At 47.3% G+C, this 17,614-nt stretch overlaps 1 protein-coding gene across 3 annotated transcripts in view; it reads left to right on the forward strand.

The window, feature by feature from the left end:
• The window catches only part of PPP2R2B (protein phosphatase 2 regulatory subunit Bbeta), a 365,106-nt gene that overhangs the window by 123,011 nt on the left and 224,481 nt on the right, over positions 1–17,614 (forward strand). The window contains exon 1 of one of the 3 annotated variants that reach the window (XM_087815919.1): positions 3,887–4,063. The exons of the other annotated variants lie outside the window; for them this stretch is intronic. Within the exon in view, the coding sequence (XP_087672045.1) occupies positions 3,994–4,063 (70 nt within the window). The 5' untranslated portion in view covers positions 3,887–3,993. Of the gene's footprint in view, positions 1–3,886; positions 4,064–17,614 lie in introns of those variants that run through there. 3 annotated transcript variants of the gene reach the window in all.

A 17,614-nucleotide genomic window follows, 5' to 3' on the forward strand; every position in this document is an offset into this window, starting at 1 on the left:
TTTCCAAGCATTATCTCACTTAATCCTTACAACAGCTGAATGAAGTATCTGTCTCCCTAATTTATAGATTAAAGAAACAACACATGGCTTAAGGAGCTCTTGTAACTTGCTCACATCACAGTAAGTGGCTAAAAATCAGCTTTGCCTGATATTGGAGGCTGGCAGTTAGCATTATGATACAGTAAGATATAGCTGTATTTACTGGTTTATATGCATTTGTCATATTTCTGAGAAAGCACATATTAACATCAGATGATAGAGTTTAAGTTCTGTGAAGGAAGGAGCTCTTTTGTTTTACCCATATCCCCAGCACTCAGAACAACTCTTGGCATTTTACTATGTGCTCAGTAATATTTTTGGTGTATATGTATATAAAAATGGGTAGGCACAGTTATTTCAATAGGAATAGGAGTTACAAGCTAAAAAATTAGTGGTTCACAACAGGTTTTGTTGTCAGTTTTTTTTTGGTTTGTTTGTTTGTTTTTATTGCAAGCATTTTAGTAAGGGTAGAACTCTAGAACCTAAATATCACTGTAACAAATTCAGTAATTACTCATTCATTCAAGAAACATATATATTCATTCAACAAAGGTAATTGCACATCTCTTAAGTGCCACACACTTAATATCAGAGATATATTGGAAATGATTGACAATAAGAAGAAGACAGCTGTTGCAAAATGCACTGCGCCTTGAAGAAGGCCAAGTGGAGGGTATAGAGACAGAAAATACCGGAGGAAGGGACTACAGTGTTGTCAAGAATTTCTCAATGAAGTAGGAACAGTTCTGCCAAGAACACAGGAAGGGACAGAGGGAATGATATGTGCAAATGCCAGATGCTTTGGGAAAGAACTTGACATGCCGGAGGAACAGAAAGGAGGTCAGCGAGCCGTCTGAGAAGTGGTCTAGGTAGTCCTTTCAACCACGGGACTGCGCGGGGCTTCCCTGAGTCTCTTACCTCCTGGGCCACACCTACACGGCATTGTACTCAAGCACGAAGCCAAGGGCTTTGTTTGTCTTGATTTGGGGTGGAGGAGCTAGTTCCCGGTTGTTCATAGTCGAAAAGTGTGATCCACAAAATAGGAACCTTGGAATCCACTTAATCCAGAACTTATGTCTTAGGGGAAACGAAATAAAAGCCTGCACTGTTGAATAAACGCAGGAGGAGCTTTGCAGGAAACATGAAAGTGACCCTTTCGTAAGCCCAGCGGCCCGATCTGGGGAGGCCCGTTCCCGTCACTGGTTACAGTGGGAAGTTCCTCGGCACAGCCTGGGCCTACCCGGTTCATCACGCACCTCTGCTCCCATCCAGCCCACACTCCAGGAGCACGAAGGGGAGAATTTCCCAGACACGGTTTTTCCAAGGCCTTCTGTCCCAACTTAAGGTCGTTTCACCTGGAAGCAAGGTGTCTTCTCGCCACTTTGAGATGAACTTAGTCTTTTCCCTCCTCCACCCCTTCGCCCCGTCTGTCTCTACGGCAATCTGCAAGAGAAACAAGGCTGTGTAACCCCAGGTGAGCTGACCACTGGAGCCTTGGTGACAGATCCAGCTCCAGTGCGTCATATGGGAAACCCAGCTCAGCAAGGGTGCCGAAGAGCGTTAAAGCAGCTCGCACTAGCCTTCACCTGCCACTGGGATTTATAGGTGACTTTTTTTTTTAAATATCTTCATTGATTTCAGAGAAGGAAGGGAGAGGGAGAGAGGGAAACATCAATGATGAGAGAGTCATTGATCGGCTGCCTCCTGCACGCCCCCAACTGGGGATCGAGCCCCCAACCCGGGCATGTGCCCTGACCCCGAGAATTGAACTGTGATCTCCTGGATCCTAGGTCGATGCTCAACCGCTGAGCCACACCCGGCCAGGCTATAGGGTGACTTTTGAACAAGCAGTCAAAATAAGCAAGGAAGACTTAACCACCAGATGAGAATAACACGGGCTCTCTTGTAAGCTGAACTCCCATCTCCCCCTAATTATATCAAAGAATATTCCTACTCTGTCCTCCCGGAGACATGCTGTCACTTTCTGGAGAAGGGGACAATGCCTTCTCCACCTGCCAGAGCATCTATTCTTTGTGGCAATCTAATGGCAATTGAGGACTTGTTTTCTCATTTTTTTGAACTTCAAATACTTTCTAAATTGTGTTAGCCGAAGCATTGTATGTATATAATTAACTCACAGGTCCCTCTGGGCTCATCTAGCTAAACTCGTGGAGCTTAACTGAGCAAGACATTTGCTGATGTCTCCTCCTGCGGTGACACCCACTGGAATGAATCCCTTCTACAAGAGGAACCGGGGAATGTCTTTTTCCAAATTGGCTTTCTAGTGAGTTGGGTTGCTTCATAAATGATTCTGGTTTCATAACAGTAATGATCTAATTTTGCTTTCAAATACAGAATTTGCAATTGGGGGAAGCATGGAGGGGGTGGTAGGGAATTCGGGGGGCAGGCCTCTTTTTTGTATTCACTGGATCTCTGAAATTCCCTCAGGGTGGCAGTGGCTTTCTGTGGGCACAGGGCTCCAGGGGCCTGCCCTGTGGAGAGCAAATGTAAGCAGGCCCTGCCGTGTTCTGCCTTCTCTGGCAAACCCCACAGGAAGGCCTGCTGCACTTCATCCAAAACCAAGTGCACGGGGCTCAGGATGGCGAACTTGTTCAGTCTGGCTGTGTTGACTAGATTCACACATAACCCAGCCCTCTGCTTCCCTCTGCCTGTGTAGACATAAACGCCTATAACTAGATGCTTACGACTGAATGAAGAAGTCAGTTTGATGGCAGAAAAGTTCTGGTGGCTGTTTCCCTTTCTATTCCCAGCCCAGAGGGCTTAAGCTGAGCGCTGAGAAGCTCTCTGCCCATTCTGTACTCTTTTCAGGCTTGGGGACCCCAGGCCTTGCCCTTTCACTCCATCAAGGGATTGCATGCATTATATAAGGGTGAGCAAAGGGACCTGGATGTCCCCTTCCTGCATACCCAAGTGAACCGTCTTCTCGTTGCGGTCCCGAAGCGCAGGTGTCCGGGGAAAGGCTGCAAGCCGGGGGCTGTGGGTGTCAGAGGGAACGGCGCCCTGGGCTGCAGGGCAGGGGAGGGGGAGGTTGGGAGCGCGCGCCGCCGCTGTTCACCTGAGCCCGCAGCCTGCGGCCGGCTGCCCGGGTGGCGGCCCGAGGCCGCGTGCGCCCCACTGCAGCAGGGAGCAGCCGCAGCCTCGGCCTCGGCCACGCCGGGCTGGGGAAGAGTCCTGGGGCTGCTGACGCGGCTGGGAGGAGCCTCGCCTTTAATGCACCAGCCGCCTCCAGCCTCCAGCCTCCTGCAGCAGCGGCGGCGGCGGCGGCAGCAGCTGCGAGTGCGCGCGTGCGGGTGTGCGGGTGAGTGCGCTGGCGCCGGCCGCAGCGCCCTGCCCAGCTCCCCGCGGGCCGCCCAGCCCCCGCCCGCCCGAGCCGCCCTCCCGCGGGACCAGCACCCTTACCCGGCCCGGGCCAGCCTGAATCCTGCCCCCTGCCATCTCGCCAGCCACTGCAGCTCGGTCCAGAAAGGCACCATTTTGTCGCGGCTGCCCGCTCTCCCAAGGGGAGGAGGGATTTTTTTTTTTTTTTTTTTTTGCATTTTGGAGCGGCTGCCAAGGAGGGGAACCTGTTGGGCATCTCCCCAGCCCGGCTCGTGAGCGCCTCCGGGGCGGCGGGCGGGACCAGACCCCTCGGGGCACGGCGCGCCTTGGCACCGGAGCTGGCGCAGCATCCTCGCCGGGAGCCCGAGCCGGAGCGAGCGCACCGCGGGAGCCGCCGCCGCAGCCGCGGAGAGCCCGAGCGGAGGAGGTGACAGCTCCACTGCCGGGTTTTTATTTTTATTTTTCTCTCCGCCTCCCCGTCTCCTCCTCAGGCTCGGACCATGGTGCAGTCCCCCTGGCTCCCCTGCCCCCCTCTCCTGTGAGACTGGCTGCGGGGAGGGATCATGGATACTTGTCTGCCGGCTTCTGGTTCCCACGCAAGTAAGCCTGCCGTCAATGGAGGAGGACATTGATACCCGCAAAATCAACAACAGTTTCCTGCGCGACCACAGCTATGCGACCGAAGGTAACGCCAGCCGCGCCGCATTCCGCCGCCGGGGCCGCGCGCAAGTTGCGGATCTTTCTGCTCCGCGGGCTGCAGGGCTCGTGGCGGCGGAGACTCCTCCGGGCGCGGGCGGGGGCGCGGGCTCGGCTCGCAGGGGCGGCCCCCCGTGCGCCCCGCGGCCATCCGGGCTCCGCCGGGCGAGCCCGGCGTTCAGCAGCAGGTGGACCCGGCACCCACGGGAGTTAAAATGGCCCTCGGGGTTTTTTTTTCAGGGTGGGGCTCGCAGCTGGAAACATGACCCCTAGAAGACAGATGACCTCTCCCCCACGGTGTTTGCGGGGGGTCTTGCGGGGAGAGAGGGAGGAAAGGGGCGCGGAGGCCGGTGGGTCCTCCCCGCCCTGCGCGTAACGATGCGTCTCTCGGGGCGGCCGTGGGGCGGGCGCGGTTTCATTTCCTGCCGGCTCATCCCTCCGGCCCGGTTACCTGCTCAGACAATCAGCCCCTCCACCCCCCCCCCCCCAAAAAAAAAGCCCTTTGCAGAAGGACGAGCCCCTCTCCCCTTGGAAGTGCATTCGCAAGCGATGCAAAGGTGGCCGGGGAACGGTGTCTCGGCGGCGATCGAATTAGCCTGACACGTGGGGCGAGCCATGCGACCAGTGGGGCCTTTAAAAAATCACCATTATGAATTCTGCAGCAGGAGTTTCTGCTGAATCAACAGCCAGCGGAAAGCAAGAGGGTTGGGTCAGGCTGAGCTCTGCCGGGAGGTGGAATTGTGGCCTGTCCCCCAGCTTGTTCTGGAACTAGCCTGAGTTCTGTGCAGGGAGGCCGGGGAAAGTCAGCAGGTGGAACTCATTCTGCCTTTTGTGTGTGAACAGACTGGAGGCTTTTCTTTTCTTTTTCTTTTTTTAATACCAAAACTTTTGTATTTTTGCTTTCACTCCCTACCTGTAGGCCTTTACCCTTAACCACGCGTATAAAGTGTTGGATTCTCACATGGTCAGATCCACGTGAGGAAATTGTGTGAAAGCGCTTTAGGAAAATAGAGCAAGGTGTGTTCATTTAAGACTATTATTCTTGGGTGCTAAAATGTCTATGATGTTTAACAGATCAAGAGGACTGGAGACATGTGTGGTGGGGGAGTGAAAGAGCTCAAGCCCTGAAAGAAATAAAAAGGCACAACTTGGGAAGAAGGCTGGCATTTTTCTATAAATATCCCTGGAAGTTTTAGATAAAAAGATTGCCCAGCGCTGTTGGAAATACATTCTCTGTCCACCCTTATTATTGGAGAGCAGCAAGCTTCATACGTCCTAACAGATTAAGCAGAGTTGTGTGAGCTCTGGCCTCTAGGAGCTTAGAAACGGCTTTTCAGATGTCCAGCCCGTCCCTCCCCCACACCAAGGCACCATACTTGCTGATTCTTTTTATTTGCACGATCACAATGTGGATGTAAGATGCTCTTGGGCGTAGCGCTTGGTCACTGGCTCAGTTACCAGGTAGGATATGATTAGCTCTGTGTCTGAGCATGACATCCAAGAGAGAAGGTGGCCTTGGGTCTGTTGGCGTCTTGGGAGGACACATCTTCTGTTTGTGACAACAGAGGAAGAGGGCTGCCTCCGTGATTTCTTGCATATTGCATAATGCTACCAAGTGCAGGCAAAGGAAACTTACTGAGCTGAGAAGATGGGCAGATCGGGGCCGTGTGTAAAGAAATGAGTTAAAAAGGGCTTTCCTTATTGCCTTCAGGACCCTAGCTACTACTGTCTAATCTTTGTTCCTATTTTAAGGCATTTTTGTAAACTGATTCTGAATAAAATATCTGGGTTTATATCCAAAGTGAGACAAAAAGCTTTCTAAAATCTTTCTAAATCAACCTCTCACATATATCTCCGTCTGTCTCTCTCTTAGACTTAGACAGTGTAGAAAGGAGTTGGGTAGAGCAGGAAGTTCATGGTCTTAATCTGTTCATTTTAGGGAATGTCCATGCGGTCTGCTGGCCAGAGGGGGAGGCGTCCCTTCTAATGAGCACTGGTGCAGCTGGAAGGACACCAGATCAAGATATTCTTTGTTAAAATCCACTTTATTGGGGGCTTGCCCCCGAAGTTCTCTTCCCCTTTGTTAACTTAAGCCCACTTTCAGAGGAATTAGCTTCTAGGTCCTTCTGTAGACTTTTCATTTCTTTTTGTCTCTTTTGATAGTTTTGTATTTTTCCTACCTGCCCCGATAAGTCAGATTTTTTTCCTCCAAGATCTCCTTCCCATTTATCTCTGAATTTTTCTTCCCGGTGCTCAGATCATTCCACACTGCAGTATTCTATTTAAAGCTGAAAGGTTTTTGCTGTGTAGTTAGTGTGAAGGACTCTAAGCTCAATTTGCATTGTAAGTGGTAGCTGCCGGCAAGTTTATCCAGCTAAGGAGCAAAGAAGATGCTAAAGGACACTTTTACCCAAGATTATGAGTCAGTCTCTCTTTCTCTCTCTCTCTCTCAAGAAATGTATGATGTGTATTTATAAAGACATTCCTATGACTCTTCTTTTATTCTGGGCATTAAAGTTACCACCCTACCCTACCTTTCTACCTTTTTCTAGCTTTCCTCCCTTTTTAAAATTACCATCTTTGAGCATCTTCTATGTTCCCAGCACTGTGCTGAGCTTTTTGTAGTAGCATCTTAATGCATCCAAACCTCGCTAAGTGGGTGCTGTTATTTCCATTTTCAAATAATGAAACTGAGCAACAGAGGCCCAGAGATGTTACTAATTTGCCAAGGTCATCAAGACAATCAAGGCAAGAGCTTGTCTTCAAACTCAAGACTGTCTGACGACCCATCACAGTCTCTTCCACTAGGAAGCTCTGCACTGCCTGATTTTCCTTCAGCCATGAGCTACTGTTATGGGGACAGTCACAGTGTTATTATCTTTGCATGTAAACTGTATTCCTATCTGGGGCAGAATTCTTTGCAGGGATCGTTTGAAAGTATGTGTGTGTGTGTGGGGGGGGGGGGTTGTATGGGAGAAAAGGCATGGGTAGGGTTGAAATAACCACAACATAACACAATGGTTTTGAGTTTCCTAACCAGCAGCTCATTGCTCAAATCTCTAATGTACATGTAGCTTTCTTTCTAAAATTTTAGGCGTGATAGAACCAATTGAAGCCCCTTCTCCATTAGGACAGTCTGAAAGTTTTCTAGATTAATCTTCCTACTCACAAATGAGGCCACAGAGAGAATAGTCTATTTAAGTGGAGTTTACAGGAATGGTAATCTGGTTAGAAGGGGAAGTCAGAGAACATGTTTTATTTATTTATTTTTTAAATATGCTTTTATTATTGATTTTTAGAGACAGAGGAAGGGAGAGGGATAGAGAGATCAAAACATTGATAAGAAACATCATGGATCACCACACCCCCTACTGGGGAGCGAGCTGGCAACCTGGGCATGTGCTCTGACTGGGAATTGAACCACTGACTTCTTCGTTCCTGGGTCATTGCTCACCTACTGAGCAACACTGGCCAGGCCAGAGAACACGTTTTAAAACAACTACTCTGGTCTCAGTTTCCTTAACTATAAAATGGGAATAGCAATAGGACCTATGCCACAGAGAAAAAATATTTACTACAGGGAAAGCACTGAAGATAGTGCCTAATATAAAGCCAGACCTCAATAAATGCCCCCAAAACATTATAGCTGTTGCTGCTATTAAGCTGCGTTTTCATAGCAAGAGCTGTTTTTCCTGGAATTGTGTTGATTTGGGTTTATCTTAAAGGAAAGGGCTAGTGGAGGTAGGGGAGAGGTCACACTAAAACCCACCACAGTATCTTCTTGGCTCAGCCACTAGCCATGGCTCCTGCCATTTATTAATTTGCCTTAATGTACTTGCTGATTACTTTCTGGGAGCAAGTAAATTCCGTCTTCTCTCAGAGGCCTTAAAAACCCATAGTGTCTGTATGTCCTGAAGGAAGAACAAATTTACTTATTATATGTAGCTCCTTCCAATAATTGATTCATTCTGCCTTCACGTCCTTGAACCAGTGTTAATGGACTTTCTGCAGGGGACTGCCAGCATGTTGCTGTACGGACGTGGTCTCTGTCCTCATGGCGCTTTCAGTCTAGCAGAGCAGGCAGACAGTAAATGATTTTGCAAATAAATATAGAGTTACCAACCGTGAGAAGTGATGTTTAGGAAAAGCACAGGGTGCCTGAGGCCATCTGTAAGGTGGAAAGGCAGATCTAACTTTGATTGGGGGTTCAGAGAAAGTTTAAGCTGAGAACTAAAGGCTGAGTCAGGATTGAACAAGAGCTGACGGAGTTTCAGGGAGAAGGGACAATCCGTACAAAGCTCAGAGACATAAAATAGTTGGGCAGCTTCCAGGAATGGAAAGATGCCATGGCTGTAGGGAACAGGAGGAAGTGCGATGGAAATGAGGCTGGAGCCGGCGGTTGCTTTAGAATTCACCCAAACCGAGAAAAAAGAAGGCTGGGATAGGGGGTGGGTCAATGGAGAGATATATGATAAAGTGCATAGAAACAGTCAAGTTTAGGTGGTCAGTCAATGGATAGTCACTGTAATTTTTTTTCCCCAACTTTGTCTGTTTGGAAATTTTCATAGTAAAATGTTAGAAAAAGAGACCGGGGAGGTATTTAGGCACCTGATCACATGGAGCCTTGTTGAACATAAGAAGTTTGGACTTTATCCAAAGACGGGTCGAAAGCCATTAAAAGATTTTGATCAGGGGGGAAATATGATCAGGTTTGTTTTTTCAAAGTTGGTCTGGCTGCTCTGCAGGGTGGGGTCATAGGGTTGGGCAGGGAGCGAGTAGTGGTGAAAGCAAGGAGATAATTAGGAGGCCCAGGCTGTGCTCACGGGAAATCAGATAGATATGAGACACTGGAAGGATGGGCAGGACTTGCTTGATGTGATAGATTGGGTAGAAATGGAGATGGTGTCAAGAACGACTCCCAGGATTTTGCCATAAGAATGGGTGCATAATGGGGCACTTCTCCGAAACTGGACAAAGACTCTGGACGATGACGAATTTGAGGGGCATGTGAAACATGTAGTCTCACAGTGACACTCTTAAGGAAGCAGTTGGATGTCTGAGTCTGAAGTGCAGAAGAAAGATCTGGACTAGACATATAACTGGGACATCACGCATATTAAAGGAATTTAAAGCTATGAATAGATGAGATGACTGGGAGAAGAGCACCCATAGCAGAATTTGAGCCAATGAGTGAAAAATTACAAGAAACCAATCTTGGTTTGGTATAAAGAAATTGTAACAAAAAGTACCTCCCATGGAATGCCTTGGTAAGCACGTTAATCACACACTGAAGCTATTCAAGTAACGCTGCATGGCCATTTCTCTGCAGTGTGATAGATTAAGAGAGATCAGTCTTGGGTGGGTTGAGTTTCGAGGGTCCCTAAACTTGAGATCTGTGTAATCTGTGATAAATTACGGCTTCCTGGGGGATACAAGAATCAAAGTGAGGAAGTAAAATTCCCTGCCCCCCCCAACACGTTCAAGAAAGAGGAGCTGTGAAGAATAAAACTGGAAGGTGCATGAAAATGTCTTGAAATGGGGAGGCACTGGAGAAATAAACAGAGGTGATATGATGATGGAGAGCTGCCTCGGAGTTCCTTAAGTTGCTTTATGTATTTGTATGCAAATGCCAGGTCAGAATAGTATTTGCAATGCATATGGATGAGTGTTTGAGTTCTCTGCTGCTCTCAGGAAAATATGAAATGGAAGGTGGGCAGAAGCTGCCGTATGCTATTGTAAATGACCTTTCTGGGGACGGGAAATGTTCTGCCACTAAACACAATAACCAGAGTGCATTGAAAATCTCTAGCAAGTATTCATTATTAGCATCCAGGTCCCCAGGGGCAATCCCGAGCCCTTTATGAGGGCTGGTCAGAAACGTACCAATGAACCTGGGGTGAATAATATTAGGCCAGTCCTGTCAAAATATTGGTAATGCTCCATGGAAAGAGCACAGCTGTAGACTGACATTCCGAGACTCTGGCATTTGCATTTACGAGGAAACGAAGGATCCAATTTATGCACTTAGCTGGGGATAGAGAGCCAAGGTTGCTTGAGTACTGCCTGTATCCCAGGCATTTTCCTAACGTGTTTCTTGTGTGCTTACTCAGTTAATCACCTTCCTCAGTCCTGAGAGAATGGTTGCATTGGCCCCACTTTTCAGAATAAGTTTCAAGGTTTGCAGAAGCACATGAGCTTGTGTTAAGGGCCCATACTCGTAAGTGGCAGAGCCAGGCTGGAAGCCAGGACTCCCTGGGCTGCAGGCATGTGCTCTGTGCCCATCCTTGCTGCCTCTTGTTGGCTTGTGGGGGGGAAATGCAGGTTGTATTGTCCTCTGCATCCAGCCAGCAGGTGCCCGTTCAGGGCTGCTCCGTTCACTTGGCCCCTCGCTTCTCGGTACCGCAGTGCGCATGTCTGCACCATCCCCCTTTTCCCACAGGGAGGGAGCGGAGTTAATTCCCCCACCCAGTGCCCGAGTCCTGAGCTGACTTACACCTGTAGATTTATTCTACTCTATAAAAAAAGAGGAGAGAAATTTATGGAATCGAGCAATCAAAATGTGAAAATGAGCTGGGTTCGCCCTGGCCAATTTGGCTCAGTGGTTAGAGCGTCGGCCCTCGGACTGAAGGGTCTCAGGTTTGTACCTGGGCTGCAGGCTCGATCCCTGCCCGGTCAGGGCGCATGCAGGAGGCGACCAATCGCTGTGTCTCTCTCTCTGTCTCTGTCTCCCTTCCATTCTCTCCGAAAAAGCAATGGAAAAAATATCCTCGGGTGAGGATTACAAAAAAAAATAATAATAATTTTTTTTAATTAGCTGGGTTTTTATAGCCTTCTCCATGTCCCTCACACCCAGTGCAGTCCCCAGGCTGAGCTGAGATGGTTCCGCTGGGCCATCAGGCACCTATTCTGCAGAGCCGATGACAATTTCCTGGAGCAGAGCAAAGGAGTGGGACAGAGGCAGCTATGCGATGGCTGATAGTCTTTTGTGCATAAATGTGGAGGCATCTGAGGCCTCATTTGGGCCAGAGCAGCTCGCTAATTCTGCTCCCCTCATCCCCCATTAATGAGATGAGTTTGCTTTCACCAAACTTGTCATCTTTTCTACCAAATTTCCTTCTTTCACTTTTCCAGTCGAGCTCTAGAATCAGGCAGAAAATCGGCTCTGATATACCACCAGTTCTGACATACCTGTCCTGTTGGAAGCACAGATTCTTTTTACAAGACCACTGGGAGCTTTGTCTTGAGTAATCCAGAACCCTTGAATTCTTAAGCTCCAAGTTTACCATTGAAAGAGCTAGGAGTGATGATGGTAAGATATGCATGTGTGAAATCCATGGAGAACGAGTCAGTATGAATTGGTGTCTTTGGAGAAGGGATCGTGGTGGGTAATTGAAAGAGATGGGTTTGTGGAGGGCGAAGTCAGGCTCTCAGTTATGTGCTTTAAAAGAAAGAAACGTGATTGCTTACAGCACATGTGAAGAAATGAAGGGGACTCTGTAGACAAGGAGCAAAAAGATGCATGGAATCTAAGGATCTGGAGGGGCCCTGTAGGCAGGTATTTACCTGAGAAAGCTGAGGTCTGCTAGATGGAATGTGCCAGAGTACCTTACCTGTGAGACGAGGTATTCCAGGTACACTGGGCTTGATGCTGGGGGACCAACAGCCTCCTCCATCAGGCGTTGCTGATTCTGCTGCTGTAAATCTGTGTGAAGTAACGAACCTGAAGTAGTCAAGGAATGACAGCCACCACCTCCACTGAATGAAGGGGGTCAGCTTTGTGACCCTCCCCGGATGCACAGGATATAGGGAATGGGAAAGCTGGGAAGGGAATATTCCCTTCCCAAGATGCTGAGCATTTGCAGGTGGTCTGAAAGACAGATCTCTCGGGTCCCTAAGTACAAAATATCACCAGGGAAGGATTCACCAGGAAGGATTTCACCAAAGGGGAGGGGAGCAGGAAAAACTCGAGGAGGGGAACATTGCTCAGGGAACTTTGCAGAAGTCAAGCTAGGGCCAAGAACACCCAAGGTAGGAGGTCTGTTGGTTCCCAACAGTTGCATTGTGGTCCTTCACATTTCTCTCCGCCTTGACGTCTTTATTTATAAGGCAAATAATACGTAAATGCCTTTTTACTCTAAAGGATTGGAGCATTATACAAGCAGATAAAGCAAATTCTGAATCACCCTCCATCCCCACGCCCACCCCACTTCCCTGCCCAGGGGCTACCATTGTCAGTAGTTGGGTATGCATCCTTGGCGCCACCTTCGTATGGGTATTTCTTCATTTAAATATATGTGAACAGATATGCACTGGAGGGGAGGGGGGTCTCTGTGTAACTGAATGCATACTGCTCGCTTGCACTTTGGTTTTTTCTCCCACTCAATGATACATGTTTGAAAGATCTGTTCATGTCAGGACACCTACGTCTGCCTTCTTTCTCCTGGCTGCTCAGTGCCCATGGTTCTGTTGGTAATTCCCTTGCGGATGGATGGAAAATTGTTTCTAGCTTTTGACATTATGTGAGATGCTACAGTGTTTATTCATGTATATATGCTTTGCTTCAAAATGCTCTCCTTCCTGATTCTATCACCCTTAAAGTCCAGATATAGGTTCTCATTTCCTAACAAAATGGCAAGAAGGACTCTCTGGTCCTCCACATATTCTCTGAGTAACCTTGGATACGTCATCTAACTTCGTGAACTTGACTTTGCTAATGTAGAACATGGGAATGGCGGGCATACCTGTTTATACCCAAACCATTGCGGACTTGAGTGTTAGTGACGAGTCGTGTGGTTGCTGGCCATTGTGGAAGACTCACCACGTGCCAGGGACGGACTGTGGGCTTTAAAGCATTTTTCTCGTTGAATCCTCGCACCTCTGTAGATTGATACTGTCCTTTTATCCCTTTAGGTGCAAAATTGAAGCAGAAGGAGATTAGCACTTGTCCAAGGTTACCCAACAGTGAGTGGCCGAACAGAAGTCACTCCCAGCCCTGTCTGACCGTCAAGCCGGTGTCCCTAAACCCTGCAGCAGGTCATCTCAGTGTAGGGTGTGGACACACCTGTGTCAGGCCAAAGTCACCATGGTGACACGGAGCCAAGATTTTTCATTTCCCCAAAGAAACATGCTTTTGAATCAATACCAGTACAAAGAGTCCAATTTTTATCAAGACTTTGAAAATAAATCGAGGGACACTTGGAAGACGATGCTGTATCCTAAGCTCTGACTTGGATTATATCCTAAGTGGGTACTTTTCCCCGTCCTGCCACCATAATTAGTCACTTTTACTCTCTGGGCTTCAGTTTCCTAATCTACGAAAATGCGGTTGAAGATGGGGGAGGGGAGGCATGCTCCCTCTAGATGTTTCTGGTTGGAAGTTTCTGTGCTGCGCTTGGTCTGCATTTGTGACCATCTGGGTAGATCTCCTTGGTACGTTCTGATGTGCTCAGTGGCGAGTCTGGGGGCACAGGCATAGGCTTTGAATGGTCCCAGAGTCTCAGGCCTGGCTGTACTTACTGATGGGGCAGCTCATCCTCCTGGCAGGAAGGCTCTGGTGCAGCCGAGAGGCAGAGCCAGAAAGGAAAGCGTCCCTTTGCCAAAAGCTGCTGCAGATGGAGGAGCCAGTCTGTCTGGGCGGCCCATGACTTTGAGAGGAGCCATTTGGCAAAGTTGTTGGCAGGAGCTGCCTTGCAGCATGGATGCTGGAGACTGTCCTGGGCTGGAGTGAATTAGGGACGCGGCAGAGGTGGCTGGTGGAACAAATAGCCATCTGGTGAGCAGGACGCTGCTCATCTTGCCGCACAGACGGGCCCGAGCAAGTGCCGATCGCGAGGCCGCGCTCTCAGCGCCACGTTTGACGGGCGCAAGGGGACGTGTCCCTTGCTGTTATGGTATATTATTGTGTACTCCACGGAGGCGGGTATAAACCCCCGTGAGCCTGGCTCTTTCGGAACTCAGGGAGGCTCTGATTTCTTCCACTGTTCAAAGTAGGAAAGGAAATTCATCAATTCTAACAAAATCCAAGCGCTGTATTTATCGCCAGCTGCTATGAGGGTTGTGCTGGGGACTATGGTGAAGTGTAAGTTCTTGTTCTCAAGCATCTTTCTGCCTACTCAGGCAGATGACACTCTTGCCTTCTCGAAAGGAAGTTAACCTCGTGCCAGGCGTGTGAGGCTGTGCTGTGTGGCCCGTCTGCTATCATCAGGTGCCTGAGGTGGTAGAACCACAGCCTGCCTGGCTCTAGACCCCCTTCCAGCAGGGTTCGCCCTGTGGCCTGGGCGGATGACACCACATCTTCCTTCCTTCCTTCCTTCCTTCCTTCCTTCCTTCCTTCCTTCCTTCCTTCCTTCCTTCCTTCCTTCCTTCCTTCCTTCCTTCCTTCCTTCCTTCCTTCCTTCCTTCCTTCCTTCCTTTCTTTCTTCTTTCTTTCTCTCTCTCTCTCTCTCTCTCTCTCTCCCTCCCTCCCTCCCTCCCTCCCTCCCTCCCTCCCTCCCTCCCTTCCCAAAATGTGTTTCATTGGGATGGTTCCCCACTCATCTGGATTCAGGGGCTTCCTCCAGCAGGCTGATAGAGGATGGTGGAGCAGCCAACCCATGGAACAACCATTTGTGCCAGGCTAAAGACAGTGGGCATTTTATAGCATCCTGGGCAGTTGACACCCATGAAGCAGCAGCTGGGGCCCTGCGCCAGGCACTCCTTGTGTTTTCTCTTCTCTCCTGGAGAGGAATGAAGGACATCCTCTGCGAGAGGCACGGTCCTGTGGGAGGCTGTCACCACCAGAAAGGCTGATTGCGCTCTTACCTGTAAAACATGGCAGGAGACTAGGCAACATGCCCCCTGCTAACATGTTGTGGTTTATATATGAGAATTAAATAAATACAAAAGAGCCTTCTCTTGCTTCATGCATTTGGGACAGATAGTTGATGGTAATTTGGAAAAGTTAAGACAGAGAATTATAAAAATGGTATACTTATTTTAAACAGCATTCTCTGATTTTGATGAAGGGCTTGTTGACAAATCAAGGCTTAACCTTTCAGTAGGGTCTGCTGATTGGGGAGTGTAATATTTTTCTTACACAAAGCGCACCCAGAATGAAAAAGACCATGTCTGAGTTTGGTCCTTGAGGTTGAGTGAGAAGCATCCTTACTACAGGCCCATCTGGATTTTTTAGGTCTTTTTTACCATTGCTTGTCCATTTTCTTATATGGGGCCTGCCTGGAAAATAGCAAACATCACATGCTTATTAAGAAAATAAGGGACTAGGTTTCTGTTTTACTGATTATGGAACTGTCACTTAGAGAGTTTGTGTAATCAATTAGAGTAGGGATTTCAGCGCATGCAGGTATGTTTGACACAAAAATGTATGTTCTTAAGAAAAAAATTACATATATCACAGTAATTTTTTTACAAAGCTCTTGGTCGTATATTTTGGGTCCCCTATTGCCCTATGAATAGCCTTCTAATAGGGTAAAAATGTGGTGTCATCTCCACGTTGTACAGGTATGTAAATGTTCTAGAACATGGGTAGGGAAACTTCCTATGAAGAGCTAAACAGTAAATATTTTAGGCTTTGCTGATCACACAGTCTATATCCCAACTACTCAACCCTGCCATTGTAGCCTGTGGATATGGCTGTGTTCTCGTGAAACTCTATTTGCAAAAGCCAGTGGAGGCCCATGGACCGTAGTTTGCTGATCCCTAGTCTAAAAAAGTGTTTGAAACCCCATAGAAGTTCAAAAAACATTATTCTTCCAAGCAAACGGTTGCAATAAGTGCTAGAGGGAAGCTGAACTGAACAGGAATGGCTTAGTGGGGAAAGACAGGCCTTGGTGGGATTCTGCCAGCTGGAGAGGAGTGCCAAGGGCTTTCCTAAGCAAGAGTGGAGTCTTGTGTGATGATAGGAGGCAAGGAAAATGGTATGTTGTCGGAGCAAACGATCTGGAGACTAGAGAGGAAACAGACTTTGATAGCCCATTAGAATCCCCACTAACCATACTTCTTCTAAGTAGTGTCCCCCAGTTGTTACTCATTAGTCATTTAGAAAATATTTATCATATACTAGGCACCTTGCTAAAAAAACAACAGGTGTACAATGAAAAAGAAACAGATATACACCCTGCTTTCATAGAATTTGTGTTCTGTTGGGAAGACAAACGTTAAATAAATACAAACATAAGGATATGACTATAAATCTTATTAAATAAGAGGTTATGAAAGAATAAAATATATGTTCACTAATGAAAACTTGCACTATAAAGAAAAGTGCAAAAATAGAAAATCAAGCCCCGGCCGGATGGCTCAGTTGGTTGGAGAGTTGTCCTGTGCACCAAAATGCTTTGGATATGGATCCAGGTCAGGGCACATACCTAGGCTGTGGGTTCGATTCCTGGTCAGGGCACCTAACTAGGTCGTGGGTTCGATCTCTGGTCAGGGCATGTATAAGAGGCAACCGATTGATGTTTCTCTCTCTCTCCCTCCCTTACTCTTTCTAAACTCAATTTTTAAAAAAACAAACATATCCTCAAGTGAGGATTTAAAAAAAAATAATCTAATCAAATTTATCTCTAGCCTCAGGCATCATCATTATAAACACTCTTTGATGTATTTCCTTCCACGGTGCTTATGTGTGTTGTGTGTGTGTGTGTGAGTGGGTGTGTGAGAGAGTGAGAAAGTAATGGATAAATACTGAGATTATGTAAAATGGTATCATATCCCCTGTTGTGTACTGTGAGCATTTTTCTGTACCATCCTATAGTTAAGCCATAATTTTACCAATCACCTAATGCAGGAAGTTGATTATTTTCAATATTTTGCTATAGTAATAATTGTGTGACAACTAATTGAATTAATCTAAATCATCTCTCTGGTTATTTTCTTAGAACAAGTTTCTAACATCAAGATTGCTGGGCTAAATAGTACAATCAATCAAGTTTCTAGAAAATATTAATAAATTGCCTTCTAAAAAAGTCATACCCAGGATCGTCTTTACAATTGCCCTGGCTCTTTGCCACTTTTGTTCCGTCTATATTTTGCCTCTACCTCACATTGTCACAGATTTTCAGAGTGTTTAAGTTCATACCAGAAAGCTTATGTGGAGTGAAGACTAGAAAAATATTCATAGAGATATAACCATGGAACTTTAATATGATCCCATTGCCCTTGTTTTTCCCCACAGCCTTAGGTACTTTTACCTGTTCTGAGAGGAAGGCAAGCTCAGTTCTCAGCCTCTGGGATTTTGTGCCCTCCTATATTAAATAAAATGACATTCATGGTTCCAGGGCATCATTTGTAGATAAGTATATGGAACCTAGTGACCCAGAAATGTTAATTTTTCTCAAACTGGTGAGTAGGTAACTTCAAAGAATGATTGACCCAGTATGACAACCAATATGGTTGTTTAATGACCTAGTCTCGAGGAGGGGGGTTTCAAATTAGACATTTTTGAAAGCAATGCTAACTTCTTCTTGTTGTTGTTGTTAATACTATGTGTGATTGAGTGAAATTTCAACCCAGGCAAATCTGAGAAAAATCAGACTCTAAC

This window comes from Miniopterus natalensis, chromosome 4 (genome assembly GCF_054644295.1).
Source record: "Miniopterus natalensis isolate mMinNat1 chromosome 4, mMinNat1.hap1, whole genome shotgun sequence".
Taxonomy (NCBI): domain Eukaryota; kingdom Metazoa; phylum Chordata; class Mammalia; order Chiroptera; family Miniopteridae; genus Miniopterus; species Miniopterus natalensis.